The sequence below is a fragment of the Sus scrofa genome, chromosome 4 (assembly GCF_054392235.1).
Source record: "Sus scrofa isolate SSC_HxYL_T2T_F1_AM1 chromosome 4, Sscrofa_HxYL_maternal_Yorkshire_Landrace_v2.0, whole genome shotgun sequence".
Taxonomy (NCBI): domain Eukaryota; kingdom Metazoa; phylum Chordata; class Mammalia; order Artiodactyla; family Suidae; genus Sus; species Sus scrofa.
The window spans coordinates 132,917,808-132,932,734 of NC_139386.1; the positions used below are offsets into that span (position 1 = coordinate 132,917,808).

Sequence of the window (14,927 nt, forward strand, 5' to 3'; positions counted from 1 at the left end):
TACTTGTGATCATTTAACCTGGACTAACTGCAAAGTTTGCCTCCACACTATCCGTAAGAAAGAACTGTCAAACTAACAGAGTAAATAAGGTAACAAGGAACAGGTTAAACGTTCTAAGAGAATAATTCAAAACGAAGAGAAAAAGCTATTGAGTCGTACTAAATGATTAACAATCGAGTGGAAAATACTTTATTCTTTTGAGTAAAACAGGGCCGTCAGGAAACCATTAGGGGCTGGAAACCCTGGTCCAAGTTTGAACAAACTGATGTTTACAGTCAGGCGATGCTATTCTGTGTCACCTACAGACTAGCTGCTGGGCTACGCACTGTTCCTAGTCTGTCTTTTGGTTAAGAGTTTGCACCAATACATAATCCAGCTACGTCACCAAGTACGCTGTTTAGCTGACAGTAAGACTCAGTGAAGGTGAGGTTGGATAATCTGGCTCCAGCTGCCTTTCGCCACAGCAGCTGTGAGGAGCCGCAGTGCAGTGCACAGAGGTGTTCTGCGGTAGACAGGCGAGCGTGAACTACTCGCTGAGACACAGCTGTTGGTAAACTGTGTTCTCACAGGCCTAATTCAAATCAGGCAATGGGCAGAGGACCAGGAACAAAGACAGGAATCATGTAATTACTGGGTCAAAATGTCTTTCAAAATTGGAGTTTAACTTTTTTAGCAGTCACTTAAATGAAAGAAAATTAAGAAGTTGGCTCAACGAAAATATACTTCTTAATTACCTTTAATTCTAATTCATATCAAAATAAGCAATTAGAAAGTATCAAAACTTTACTTACCTATAAACAATTTTGTGTTCGTGTAAATACTGCAACCCAAGAACCACGCATGCAGCATAAAATCTGTTTTAAGAATTAAATCAAAAGAAGTTTAATAAACTCCACTGCTCTTGAATCCCAGTATATAGTTTTAGCTTCAACGCAGAATTCTGCAGCTAATTCCACAAACATAATCACGCCTATTATGTGTCAGACATCTAAGTAAGATGTATGCTAAATATTAGGGGTGAAATTAAATAAGAAAAAATACAGTCTCTGAAATGGAAGCCATTAGCTTTGCCTGGTAATCCCTGAAGTCCTTCGAATAGACACCTGCTGGTTCTTGGAAGAAATTACAACATAGAGAATGGCGTGAAAGGCAGCACTTTTGTAGAGGAAATAGAGCATTTCCCTGAGAAGGAAAGGAATGGAGGTGGCAAAGCCGTAAGTGCTTGACAAGCAGTAACAGGTCTGCTGAAGCCCAAGTAAAGGATGGGAAAGGCGTGGCGGGGGGGGGGGGGGGGGTGAGGCTGCAGAGACAGCCTGAGGTCAAGTCGTGAAGAACCCTGAAAAGTCACATGAGTGCAGGCACCTCGTTCAACTGCATGTATATGTTACCGTGCTTCACGGATAATTGCGGATCTTTTTGCAGTTGGAAGGTCTGTGACAGCTCTGAAAGGACAAGACTACTAGTGTTATTTCTCCAACAGCATTTGCTCACTTCAGGTCTTCGTACCATATTTTGGTAATTCAATATTTCAAATTTTCCGTCATTATTCTATTTGTTGTGGTGATCTCTGACCTCTGGCAGTACTACTGAGAAGGATTATGGCTTGCTGAAGGCTCAGGTAACAGCTAGCATTTGTTAGCAATAAAGTAATTTTTAATTAGGGTATGCACTCGTTTTTACATGACGCTATCCACCCTTAACAGACTGCGGTACAGTGTAAACCTAACTTTTATATCCACTGGGAGACCAGAAAATTCACGTGACTCATTTTATTATGACATTTGTCTTACTGCAGTGGTTTGGAACTGAATCTGTAATATCTCTGAGGTTTACCTGTACTGAAAATTCCTCTCTTAGCGATAGCAAATCAAACCACTTTCATCAGGGCAGAATGATCAGATTTCTGTTAGAGAGATTTTTTTCCTGAGGGCAGAGTGAAGGCTGGAGTAGAAGCAGGCAGATGCCCAGAGGGAAGAGGAACAGCAAAGGCTAAGAGGACAGCACCACTAACGAGAACAGGAGGTGGGTCAGGATGAGCTCGACAGAACGCGGGGTCTTATCGGCTGTGAAGGACGAGGAGCGGGAGCAGCTGAGGGTCACTCCCAAGGTTCCTTCCTTTTTAGAGTGATGGATAGACCAAGAAACACAAACTTCTGTGGGGAAGATGAGTTTGGCTTTAGACATGCTGGCGTCAAACTGCCTCTTGGGGCAGGTGAAGAGGTCTAGAAATCGGACAAGCAGGTTTAGACCTCAGGAAACCCGCAGCCCAGCTGGAATATTAACTCTTGAGGGGCAGGACCATGGTTGTCTCTTTCAGAGTTTAGCCTAAATACTTAGCAAAATGCCTGATACAGGACAGCATCACTGAATGAGGAGGTAGGTAATATACAAACGAATGAATTTCAAAATGCAGATCTGCCTTCAGTGTAGAATAGCTTCTAAGGAGACACTTAGGAGAATCAGTTTTTAATCTTCCAAGTAATATATGGGTAATACCCCAGCCCCCAAAGCAAAGTATTTCATTCATCTATCTCCATCTTACTCCAACACTACCACCACCAGAGATAAGTACTCTTGTCAGTTTGGTGAATGCTCCCGAAATTCTTAGACTGTATTTATACGTATTTGTAGATAAAAAGGCTGTTTTGTGTTTACTTATTTTTACACAAATGGAACCATAATTCAGCAAATTTTAAAATGCAATTATATAAAAATATTTGAGTATACATTACATCTTATATAATTATTTATCAGAAGTTTAAACAATTTAGCCTAAGTCCATTAAAACAAACACGATTCTGAAGTTGCTTGTGGCAGTGTTTTTTTTTGTTTTGTTTTTTGTTTTTTGTTTTTTTTTGTCTTTTTGCTATTTCTTGGGCTGCTCCCGTGGCATATGGAGGTTCCCAGGCTAGGGGTCAAATCGGAGCTGTAGCCACCGGCCTACACCAGAGCCACAGCAACTCGGGATCCGAGCCGCGTCTGCAACCTACACCACAGCTCACGGCAACGCCGGACCCTTAACCCACTGAGCAAGGGCAGGGACCGAACCCGCAACCTCATGGTTCCTAGTCGGATTCGTTAACCACTGCGCCACAACGGGAACTCCTGTTTTTTTTTAAGCAAACTTATTTTGGTGGTAAAAAACTATTGTAATAATTATAAAAATATGTTAATTAATTTCGCTGTAGTTTCACTATTTGTAAACAGACTGCCCTCATGATACTTAATAAATAACAGGGTACACTGTTTAAAAATATATATACATTTCACTGAGTGCTTACAGTGTGTCAGGTACTGTGCTAAATATTTTAATTTTTCAGCTTATTTAACCTTCAAATCCAAATTTTAAGATAAATATTTTTACAGAAGCAGGAAACGAAGTTCTCAGAGTAACTGATTCATCTAAAGTCGCACAGCTAGAAAACAGCAAAGCAAGGAATCACACTAGTTCTGGTTCCATAGTCTCAAGCAGTAAGAATACAGCGTTTGCCTAGAGCAGGTCAGTCACCTCTCCAGGTGTCTCACTAGCCTACAGATTAGACAGTGGCCACATTCTTTCCCTTTAGTGAAGGAGACGGACACTACAAAGGTAAAAAATAAATGAGATGATTTCAGGAATTAACAAAAGTGCTCTGAAGAAGACAACACACGCAGCAGAACAGTGGCCTGATTCAGACCTTAGTGACACAGCGGCTTTGAGACCAACTCAGAACAGGACCTCCAAAGTGACCATCCGAAGGGAGATGGGAATGACCAGAGGCAGGTACTCAGACATGAAGCCGCAGAGGAGCGTTTTATCATCGCACTTTGCTGGGGTTGTTTCATTTGTGCTATATAATCTGTACTCTCAGCAAAAATAAAGTGTATTAAGGGAGAACAGGATTTTATCTCTATTTAAAAAAAAGGCATAACAAAATAAGACAAATTCCCATGAAAGTTATTTAGCACAAGGCTGGACATAGTCTAGATACCCTGGCAATTTTTTTTTTTTTTTTTTTGGTCTTTTTTGCCTTTTCTAGGGCCGCTCCTGTGGCATATGGAGGTTCCCAAGCTAGCGGTCTCATTGGAGCTATAGCCGTTGGCCTATGCCACAGCCACAGCAACGCTGGATCCTTAACCCACTGAGCGAGGCCAGGGATCGAACCTGAAACCTCATGGTTCCTAGCTGGGTTCGTTAACCACTGCGCCACGATGGGAACTCCTTAATTCTTAAGTATTAATATTTTTTTGGCCATGCCTGCAGCATGCAGAAGTTCCTGGGCCAGGGAGTGAACCCACACCACAGCAGTGACCACACTGGATCCTTAAACAGGGAACTCCTAAATATTAATTTGTAAATATGCAGGGAATAAATTATTAGTCGCCTTCTATTACTTGGTGGCTTCTGCCTCCTTTTCTGAGAGCTGTACTAGCCATCAGAACTAAGGCCTCATTTCTTCACATGAAACGTGAACGAACGCCACTACTACTGCTGCTGCTGTCTGATATATTGTTAATGGGCATGCTGAGAACCGAACAGAGGAATGCGTGTAAACCTGTTACTACACAAGTGTGTAACAGAATACAGACAAGTCATACGAAGGCATCCATGTAGGTGCTGATAGGGTGGGAGCACCCCCACGTGTGCCTTGTACACCATGGGTGCCCTGTAACAAAGGGAGAGAACAGATGAAAACAAATTTCTTCCCCACTTCCTGCGAGAGGGTGAAGGTCAGAGCTGGGCTCCAGGGCAGCTCCAGGCCTGTGAGCTTATTCATCTTCAAGGGTTTGTTAAGGAAGCATCTCCCAAGAAACCCTCACACCATGGAAATGCTGGCGGTGAGTCTGGGACGATGGTCTAAAGCCAGATGAATGCAAACGAAATGAAGGTCACCTTGAGAGGTGTTTACTAAGTTCTTTTCCACAAGAGCCTTAGTGGCAACACACACACTTCCTCCTGAAGGCTGAGACCGTGCCCACTGCAGGAAATCTAGGCTGCCTTTGGGGGCTGAAGGGGAGGTGTGGGTTTGAGAAGCAGTTGCTTCTTTCTGCTGATCTGACCTCGTGACGGTACTTGTGACAGTATGGAAATGTTTGGGACTCAGCCCAGGGCGTGGCACCGGGATATGTTTCCACGACATCACTGCCAGGCGGGAAGGTACAAGCATCATCTAAAAATGTGCATAATACTTGGTTCAGAACGACTACTTTCCAAGCCAGTGCCTCACTTAAATCAAAAATATCATCTTGAGAAGAACTACATCTAGGGGGAATCTCGACTCCCAATAAAAGAGGTCCACTGCAGCACACACTACATAAAAGGCAATGGAAAAAATCCAGCAAAGGCTTACTACAGGTTTACGATTTTTATGATCTGGGAAATGTTCCGGAGGTAGAATCCGGAGGTTGCATGTACGGGAAAAAAGATTCAAGAATGACTCCCATGTTTTGGCTTGAGCAACTGGTAGATGACACACCCACTGAAGAAGAAGTAACAGCTGGGAGTGCAGGCTGAGATGGGGAGAAACAGGAGCGATCAGAAGTTCGGTCTGAGATGCCAGATGAGGGATGCGCCTTGGCCATGTAAAGGGAAAAGCCACGCTGGTCACTGCACGTTACTGGAAGGTTAGGAAAGAGAAGAGGGCTGGCGAGATGAATCTGGTAAACGTCTGCATACCCAGCATAACCACTACGAGCCCTTCCTGGGTTCAAATCCTAGCCCGACACCTAAGAGCTAGAAAAACAGAATAACATCGGGGGAGAATATATACACAGGTGTGCTCACTCACAAGTACTTACTTTCACGCAGTCGAATAAGCAAAACCTTCGTATAATGTCAAATTGAACACCTAAGAAGGGCCGTGGGGAAAAGCCTGCATGCTGCGCTTTCACTGGAGGCCCTCTGAACGCGGGCTTTCCTCACATGCTGAGAGCACACGCGAGCAAACGCCTAAGACACATTTCTCAAAAACTATGCTTTAAAATCCAAATATAAATATTTCATACACATGCATGATATAAACTCCTCTATGCTTTCTTTTTTCACGTAGCAATGTACTGAGTATAGCTAATATTTAAAGCCATGGTCCTGGATGGCATTCTCTAGGGAGAAAACACACTGGAAAAAAAAGAAATTTCCCTAAATGGTATATCTAAATTATCAACTATGATTTAGGGTAATCCATGAAATCTCCAACATGACCAACAAAGAAAAACAGACACATTCATACATGGCAAAAAGCTAAGTAAGGAGTTCCAGTATTTCTCGCAGAGATCTATTTTCCATTTGAGGGTAAAAACAAATATATATTTCAGAGAGCTTTTTTCTTCCCAGAAAGAAACCAGTCATGAAAACCCTCAGAGAAGTGTCTGAACACTCACGCGGCTCTGGGTTCAGAAAAGACATCGGTGTGAATGTGCATCATCAGGTCCCCGCCGGCGGCGTACTCCATCACAAAGCAAACGTGCTCCGTCGTCTGGAAACAGGCAAAGAGGTTCACCAAAAAGGGGTGCCTCACACTATTCACAGTCTCAAAAATTCTTTTTTCACACATCAGGCTGAAAGAGAAAACATTTACAAATCGCTTTTTTTAAAAGTTCTAGTTGGAAATAACATTCTTTAAAAATGAATAAACTTGAGGAGTTCCTACGGCGGCTCAGCCGTTAAAGAATCCGACTAGTATCCATGGGGATTCGGGTTCCACCCTGGCCCCGCTCAGTGGGTTAGGGATCTGGCGTTGCTGTGCGCTGTGCTTCAGGTTGCAGACGCGGCTTGGATCTGATGTTGTGGCTGTGGTGTAGGCCGGCAGCTGCAGCTCCAATTCGACTCCTAACCTGGGAATCTCATATGCTGCGGGTGTGGCCCTAAAAAGGCAAAAGACAACAAACAAACAAAAACTCTAAAATAAGCAAAGTTCTCAACCATTATAACTTCAAAATCAAAATATGTCTTAGTTTTGATACAAAAATGCTTTGAAAAATTTGGACTACTTGATATATATCTCTTTAATAGAAATACATTCATGAAAACTCAAAAGGGTTAGCATGACAAAGTTCACACTGATGGCTAGTGGGAACAGTCAACCAAAAAAGCCTTAATTAGGGATCAACTGTGAAATTCTATCAGGAATTGGTCAGAGGATTTAACAACGTAAAGCATAATTTTAAAATACAAGGTTTGTGATCCAGGTGATTTCAAGGAAAGCGAATGTTTATAATAAGTATACACTGTGGTATCCAAATATTCTAACATGTAATACGAAGTACATGAGGGAAGCTGTACTCCATTTAGCACACCTGAAGGAAGCGCTAGGGAAGGGTACCGGTCATCTATAAAATCTCTACGTACCGCAGGTTTTCTCTGCAAGAACTCTTACAAGCTGCTTCAAAGAACAGTGGTCAAACTTTTCATGCTATGTTAATACAGCTGCATTCTGAGTGCATAATGAAAACACCTGTTCAGTTTTAAATACTGACAGTAAACACAGCTATTACGAAATGGGTAATTCAAACTCCATTTAATATGGTCATATTCCAGGTGAACTCTGACCCTTCGATTTCACACAGTCTGTTTATAATCTTATATATACACTCAGAAACAGAAAGTCCCACTATAATTATTACTATTATTATTATTATTATTTTTTGGTCTTTTTGCCTTTTCTAGGGCTGCTCCTGCGGCATATGGAGGTTCCCAGGCCAGGGGTCCAATCGGAGCTGTAGCCGCCAGCCTACACCACAGCCACAGCAATGCAGGATCCGAGCCATGTCTGCAACCTACACCACAGCTCACAGCAATGCGAGATCCTCAACCCACTGAGCAAGGCCAGGGATTGAACCCGCAACCTCATGGTTCCTAGTCAGATTCGTTAACCACTGAGCCATGACGGGAACACCCCCACTATAACTGTTTTTAAAGCATCAGGCTTATTTCTATATACATTTGCAAGGTTTCTAAATGTTACTACAAATTAAGTCACTATTAAACATAAATTCACACAGGATCAAAGAGAACGTTAATAGCTTTGACTTTATCACCATTAAATTTATTGGAAAATAATGTCCAATCAGGCAAGATCTATAAGATAGATTCTAAAACAGATTTACTATGCCAATCTAAATTTTGGCTAATGTAAAAATATTCAGATGAAGTAAGACAAGCTGACAAGAGATTTTGGACTTAAGCAGGTGGCAAACAGAGTCTCTTCATTGTCTAGAGTTTATATTTACGGGTGAATGAATAATTTCCTATGGGCGAAGTTAGGGTGAATCACTACCTCTCAACTGGCCGAGTCCCCGTTTAGACTGGAGTTGAGCATGTAATCGGTCTAAAGGATGGACCAAAGTGCCTCTCGCACCGGCTTTACTGCCGTCCAGAGGACCTCTTTGGGGGGACTGACAGCCGATGGGACTGGGTCCATGTCTCAGGACTAGCAGATAAAGGAGGAAGGCTCTTTATAGGCCCGAACTGTAACAATAATTTTAAGCATTTTGCAGCACACCAAAAAGCTGTTCCCTAAGTCTTTAACTTTTTCCAACCTAATCGAAATTGTATATTCTCCTTAAAAGTCCATGAAACTGGAGTTCCCATTGTGGCTCAGTGGTAATAAACCTGACTGGAATCCACGATGATGTATGTTCAATCCCTGGCCTCGCTCAGTGGGTTAAGGATCCACCATTGCTGTGGCTGTGGTGCAGGCCGGCAACTGTAGCTCCGATTTGACTCCGATTCGAAAGCCTGGGAACTTTCATATGCTGCATGTGCAGCCCTAAAAAGCAAAATCAAATCAAATCAAATCAAGTCCATGAGACAATTCAACCTTATGCAAAACTTCAAACTTTATTCATTCTATCCAGAACATTTTCCTCTCAATTGTCATTCTCTCCATGTTCCGAAATACCTTCCATCCGTCAAAGAACAGCACAAAGCCAATCTCTCTTACAAAGCCTCACTTTGATCCGCCAGCACACCCCCCCATGAGCTGTGACTGCCTGTACTGTTTTATATTTATTTTTAAATTTATTTAAAAATTACTTTTATTTTTTCCATTTGTTATTTTAAACTCAAACATATCTACCGTCTTTCATTTATATAACTAATGTATTTACGTTTTCTCTAAGTGACTAGGTGCATTCTAGCATTTTTTGGTGCTTTCTTCGGTGTATCACTAGATACGTCAGAAACCAAACGCTGTGTAGTTAATTTGGTCAATGGAAAGCCACATCGTTTATAAGGCCAATCTCAGGACTGAATCATATCAACGTATATATGAGATACATAAAAAAAGTTTGGCGAGCTGTGTTTTTACTCTACAACTGCAAAAATATACTTCCAGGTCTACTGTGCTGTCTTGAACTGTGAACTGCTAAGAAGAGGAAGCTCAGTGAGGAGGCAGGGCACTAACACAAGCTGAACATTCTTCCTCAGGGGGGAAAAGACAGGACTCAGAAAGAACATTCTACCAGTGGCAGGTGGAGAAGGTGATCTCTGCACATGAATTACATTCCTTTTGAACTCAGTGCATAATCTGTGTTCCTTTAAAAAGATGTGGATTTGTGGTTACCAGAGAGAAAATCCTAAGAGTTCCCATCACAGGGAAAAAATACATTTTTTTCTATTTCTTCAATCCTGTATCTATATGAGATGTTTTTGAGAAAATGATTTTGATAATCATTTGAGGATGTATCTAAGTCAAATCATTAAGCTGTAAATCATACTTATAGAGTGCTGCATGTCAACTGTATCTCAATAAAACTGGAGGAAAAACCCTAAGTAACAACAAAGAAGAGGTTGATTTGGAATTTTCTATCATATAAATAAAATTCACACTAGAAAAAGAAAGTTTAGAAAGGAAAACTGTCATTAAGAACCACCAAGAATTTTAGAAATACCTATTAAAAAACCCCACCAACATGCAAGAACAATGACTTCTATGGGTCTATTAAAAGGATGACGCAGAAAGTAAATATAAAAGATTCTGCTTAGCCATTTACTAGTCACACCTGCAAGCAATACACACTAAAAACAGATTGGTCTACTTTTTTTTTTTTTTTTTTTCTTTTTGCTATTTCTTTGGGCCGCTTCTGCGGCATATGGAGGTTCCCAGGCTAGGGGTCGAATCAGAGCTGTAGCCACTGGCCTACACCAGAGCCACAGCAACACAGGATCCGAGCCGCGTCTGCAAACTACACCACAGCTCACAGCAACGCCGGATCGTTAACCCACTGAGCAAGGGCAGGGACAGAACCCGCAACTTCATGGTTCCTAGTCGGATTCGTTAACCACTGCGCCACAACGGGAATTCCTACTTTTTCATCTTCTAAATTAATTTTTTTCTTGCCTCCCTCTAATTGTTCTTTTTTTTTTTTTTGCTGTTTTCTTCAAATTCCTTCAAGAGTGAGTTTTATTGTATTTATTTTACATTTCTCTGTTTTTCTGGTTCTACTAGAGATTATTTTATATCCATGTGACTGAACACACGTAGACTTACAACTGAAATTAGATAAAGATCTCTTATCAACTGTTCACCAAGGCTGATTAATTTTAAGTAGAGGCAATGTCTGAGGTGCTGGCTAAAGCTTCATCCTCTGATCTGGACATTCTTCTTTTGTGTGTGTGTGTGTGTCTTTTTGCCTTTTCTAGGGCTGCTTCCGAGGCATATGGAGGTTCCTAGGCTAGGGGTCTAATCGGAGCTGTAGCCGTCGGCCTACAGCAGAGCCACAGCAATGCCAGATCCAAGCTGCATCTATGACTTACACCACAGCTCATAGCAATGCCAGATCCTCAACCCACTGAGCAAGGCCAGGGATCGAACCTGCAACATCATGGATCTTAGTCGGGTTCGTTAACTACTGAGCCACAAGGGGAACTCCCAATCTAGCCTAATTCTAAGGACTCTCCGTATCAGGGAAAAAACATTAAAAGTAGTAATTTGATATACCTACATGGCACTTAAGACAATTTGGTAAGGAAACTATTACAAAAACATGTCTTTTAAAAATATGTGGGCTAACTGAGGTCCAAAGACATTTAATGAATCATGCTTGGGTCAAATATCAATTAAAAAGCAACAATCAGGATAGAGAAATCTTTTCACTTGTTGTCCCAAGTTGTTTTCATTACACAGGGCTGTCTTCCATTAATATTTACCGATACTTCCCAGTGGTTTAAGAAAAACACTGCTACTTCTAAATAGCAAATGAAAGCCTCTTTCTGTAATAAATATGCCACTGGTTATGTAATAATTTCCACGTATAACCATTCCATTTCATGCCGGCCTTTTTAAGGTATATTCTCTAACCTAAGTAAAACATAACCCGCAAAGTACTGACATTTTAATAGCTGTCCATGAAATGTATCCCCATCAATTTATACCCAGAATGGTCAGATGCTTTAGTCAAAAAACATCACTTTAAGGAAAAGAGAGGAAAAATAGATATAGGTGCATTTTATTATTTTATTTTATATTTTTGGCTGCACCTGTGGCACAAGGACATTTCTGGGCCAGGGGCTGAACCCATGCCACAGCAGTGACACGAACCACAGCACTGACAACACCAGGTTCTTAACCTGCGGAGCCACCAGGGAGCTCCTATGGGTGTATTTACATTTTGGAGCGGGGGAGGGCTGCTCCCACAGCATGTGGAATTTCTTGGTCCAGGGATCAAACATGTGCCAGGTACATTTTAAAAAGCAGAATAAATTAGCCATGCAGCTAACGGAAGATTATTTGAACATGGCATCTCATTACTTCTGTAATATGAAATGGGAAATGGCTTCACCTAACCACAGATGTCCAACAGTTCCTATTCCACATAAACATTTCCAAGTATAAAACCTTATCAGAATTAGTTTAAACATTTCATCATCTTTCCCTGGTGTCACTCATGAGCAAACTGCCATAAGAAGGGGAAGAAGGAGTTGGCTAGAAAGAAAAACAGTATTTAATTATGCATTAATTTATTTAGTTTCTTTACTTATCACAGCTGATCCCTGAAGAGCATGGGAATTAACCCATGCATAATTTATAGGTGGCCCTCTGTATCTGCAGTTCTTCCTATCTGTGGATCAACCAACCACAGACCATGTACTACGGAAAAATATCCATGTTTCAGAGTTTTCTTGTGGCTCAGCAGGTTCAGGATCTCAAGATACCACTGCAGCAGCTCAGATCCCTGCTGTGGCATGGGTTTGATCCCTGGCCCAGGAACTTCCACATGCTATGGGAGAGGCCAAAAAAAAAAAAAAAAAAAAAAAAGGCAAGAAAATATTCACATTTAAGTGGATCCATGCAGCTGAAACCCACGTTGTGGGGTTCCCAGTGTGGTGTACCAGGGTCATCGGTGTCAAGATGCAGGTTCGATCCCCGGCCTGACTCAGTGGGTTAAAGGATCTGACTATTGCTGTAGCTGAAGTGTAGGTCACAGCTGAGGCTCAGATCTAATCCCTGGCTCGGGAATTCTGTATGCCATAGGGTGGCCAAAACAAGGGGAAAAAAAAAGAACCCATGTTGCTCAACTGTCCACTGTATCATGAAAATAAACTTTTTGTTGCAATATATACACGATTTTCATGACATTAAGTTGCAACCTTGGAAAAATAAACAATTTCATGTTTTAAAAACTAACCTGTCTACTTCATCTCGAGCCACAATGTCTCCTTTCTTTAAGGCTTTTATAGCAAACATTTCGTTTGTGTGTTTATATTCAGCCAAAAGCACCTGAAATGAGATTAAAATAGTTATTTCTCATTTGAGTTATTACTTTTGTAGGCATTCCAAGAAAATTTAAAAGATTACCTTTCCAAAATGTCCTCTACCCAAGACAGCACAACATCTGAAGTCTTGTAGATTAAACTGGAACATCTGTTGAGATCTGAAAACAGTAATGTCAATTAAAAACAAGGCGCAAATATGGGACCAAACATGCAGCCACAGCACTGGGTATATGGCCTTTACCTTCTGTCCTCAAGTTCATGAATACCACTATATTCTAAGCCCGACTGAGGAATATCAGGTTCATATTCAGACTGAGACTTTGGAAGGATACTATTTCTGTCATTCTCAGTATCAAAAAGAGTTTCTGAATCCTGCAAAACATTAAACACGCAATAAATCACAGAAACATTCAGGAAACAACTTACTAGGTAAGGATAGTTTTTAAAAAGTTAAAAGTAAATATAAATATCACAAAATAAAGTTCAGATATTAGATATTCATTTTTGTCGTTACTAATTCTATACTACTTTTACTTAAAAAATGTAAAAAAAAAATACATTGGAAAGAACGAAAACACTAATTCAAAAAGCTTAACGAACCCCAATGTGCAGCAGCACTATTTACAACAGCCAGCACGTGGAAGCAAGCCTAGTGCCCATCAAGAGGCCGTGGGTTTAAGAAGATGTGCCCCCTCCCCAAGACACACAGAATATTATTCTGCCATAAAAAAGAATGAAATACTGCCAATTGCAGCAACATGGATGGACCTAGAAAATATTATGCTTAGTGAAATAAACTGGACAGAGAAAGAAATACTATATGATAGCACTTACACATGGAATCTAAATATGAAACAGAAACAGAACAGACTCAGATTTAGGAAACAGATTTATGGTGACTAGAGGGAGAACCAAGAGGGAGGAGCAAATTAGGGGGAATGGGATTAACAGATACAAACTACTACATAAAACAGGTAAGCGACACGGATGTATTTTAGAGCACGTCATCTTGAAATCTCCTACGACGGAACAGATCTCTGCAAAAATACTGAATCGCTATGCTGCACACCAGAACACAATGTTGTAAATCAACCATATTTCCATATTACTGTTATCGTCAACGCATTTTCAGAAACCATGTTAATCTAGTTAGAAGATGCAGTGATTCGTTCACTATCAGCCGCGGTCCGCTCCCGGGTCAGGCAGCCTATTCCTATTCCCATGCTCCCAGGTTAGGTGGCCTATTCCACCCCAACTGGCTCACGAGCATCCAGAGGTTTTTATGTTTCCCTCACAAGAATCATAAAAAACAGTCCACACAGCTATTTTTAACTGAAATGCACCTCTTATTGACTATGATGCTTTTACTGGCTAATTCATTAGGTGAAAAGGAATTATATAGGTTTAAGATGTCTTGCCTGGATTTCCCGTTGTGGTGCAGCAGAAATGAATCCAACTAGTAACCAGGAGGTGTGGGTTCGATCCCTGGCCTTGCTCAGTGGGTTAAGGATCCAGTGTTGCCATGGGCTGTGGTGTAGGTCACAAACGCAGCTCGGATCCTGCATTGCTGTGGCTGGGGCGTACGATGGCAGCTGTAGCTCTGATTCAACCCCTAGCCTGGGAACCTCCACATACTGCAGGTGTGGCCCTAAAAAGTGAGAAGAAGGAAAAAAAAAAAAAAAAAAAAGCCTTGCCTGTCCTGGTGTATCCAGATCTCTTAATTCAGCAGCTTCATCTACTTCTCCGAGGGAAGAATCACGTGGTGGGGCCGGAGGAGGTACGGGTTCGAGATCAAAGTCCAATTTGGTTACTGCGGAATCACTTAGAAAAGATAAAGCAATTCACCGAAGGCAGTAATCAAAAGTATGTATTTTAAACAGCTTTAAATTTAAAGCAAACCATTTTACTGCTTTAAAAGGAAGCAGAACACTGACTTCAAAACACTATTTGGAAAAAATGAGATCTTTAATAGACTTAAAGTAATCAGTATATACAAATATCACAATAACTATTTTATAAAAGCAGTGCTTAAAAATCTTAAGACACATACGTAGCTGGAGGTGCTAGCTCAGGAAGGCGCACATCAACCACTGGCACTGCAGCAGGCACGGGGGCTTGGGGGCTGAAGGTGCCAGAATGATTTACTGTAGGAATAGCTCTTCTCACTAGCCTTCCCCAAGTGGCAATATTAATATTCATTTGAGGAGCTCTGAGAAATGTTTTGCCTGTGGAT

General features: G+C 41.3%; 2 protein-coding genes across 19 annotated transcripts in view; one reads left to right on the forward strand and one right to left on the reverse strand.

The window, feature by feature from the left end:
- Nucleotides 1-14,927, forward strand: part of GTF2B (general transcription factor IIB) — an 87,191-nt gene that overhangs the window by 67,507 nt on the left and 4,757 nt on the right. The gene's annotated exons all lie outside the window — the stretch shown is intronic.
- PKN2 (protein kinase N2) overlaps nt 1-14,927 on the reverse strand; it is a 128,794-nt gene that overhangs the window by 9,887 nt on the left and 103,980 nt on the right. For all 18 annotated transcript variants that reach the window (XR_014844851.1, XR_014844849.1, XR_014844850.1 and 15 more), the window contains 7 exons: nt 14,745-14,919; nt 14,389-14,515; nt 12,936-13,066; nt 12,777-12,852; nt 12,607-12,698; nt 6,361-6,537; nt 792-854 (listed from right to left, as the gene is read on the reverse strand). Coding sequence is in view for 13 of the 18 variants with exons in the window: in XM_021090337.2 (XP_020945996.1) it covers nt 792-854; nt 6,361-6,537; nt 12,607-12,698; nt 12,777-12,852; nt 12,936-13,066; nt 14,389-14,515; nt 14,745-14,919 (841 nt within the window). In the remaining 5 variants the exon portion in view is untranslated. The remainder of the gene's footprint in view (nt 1-791; nt 855-6,360; nt 6,538-12,606; nt 12,699-12,776; nt 12,853-12,935; nt 13,067-14,388; nt 14,516-14,744; nt 14,920-14,927) is intronic.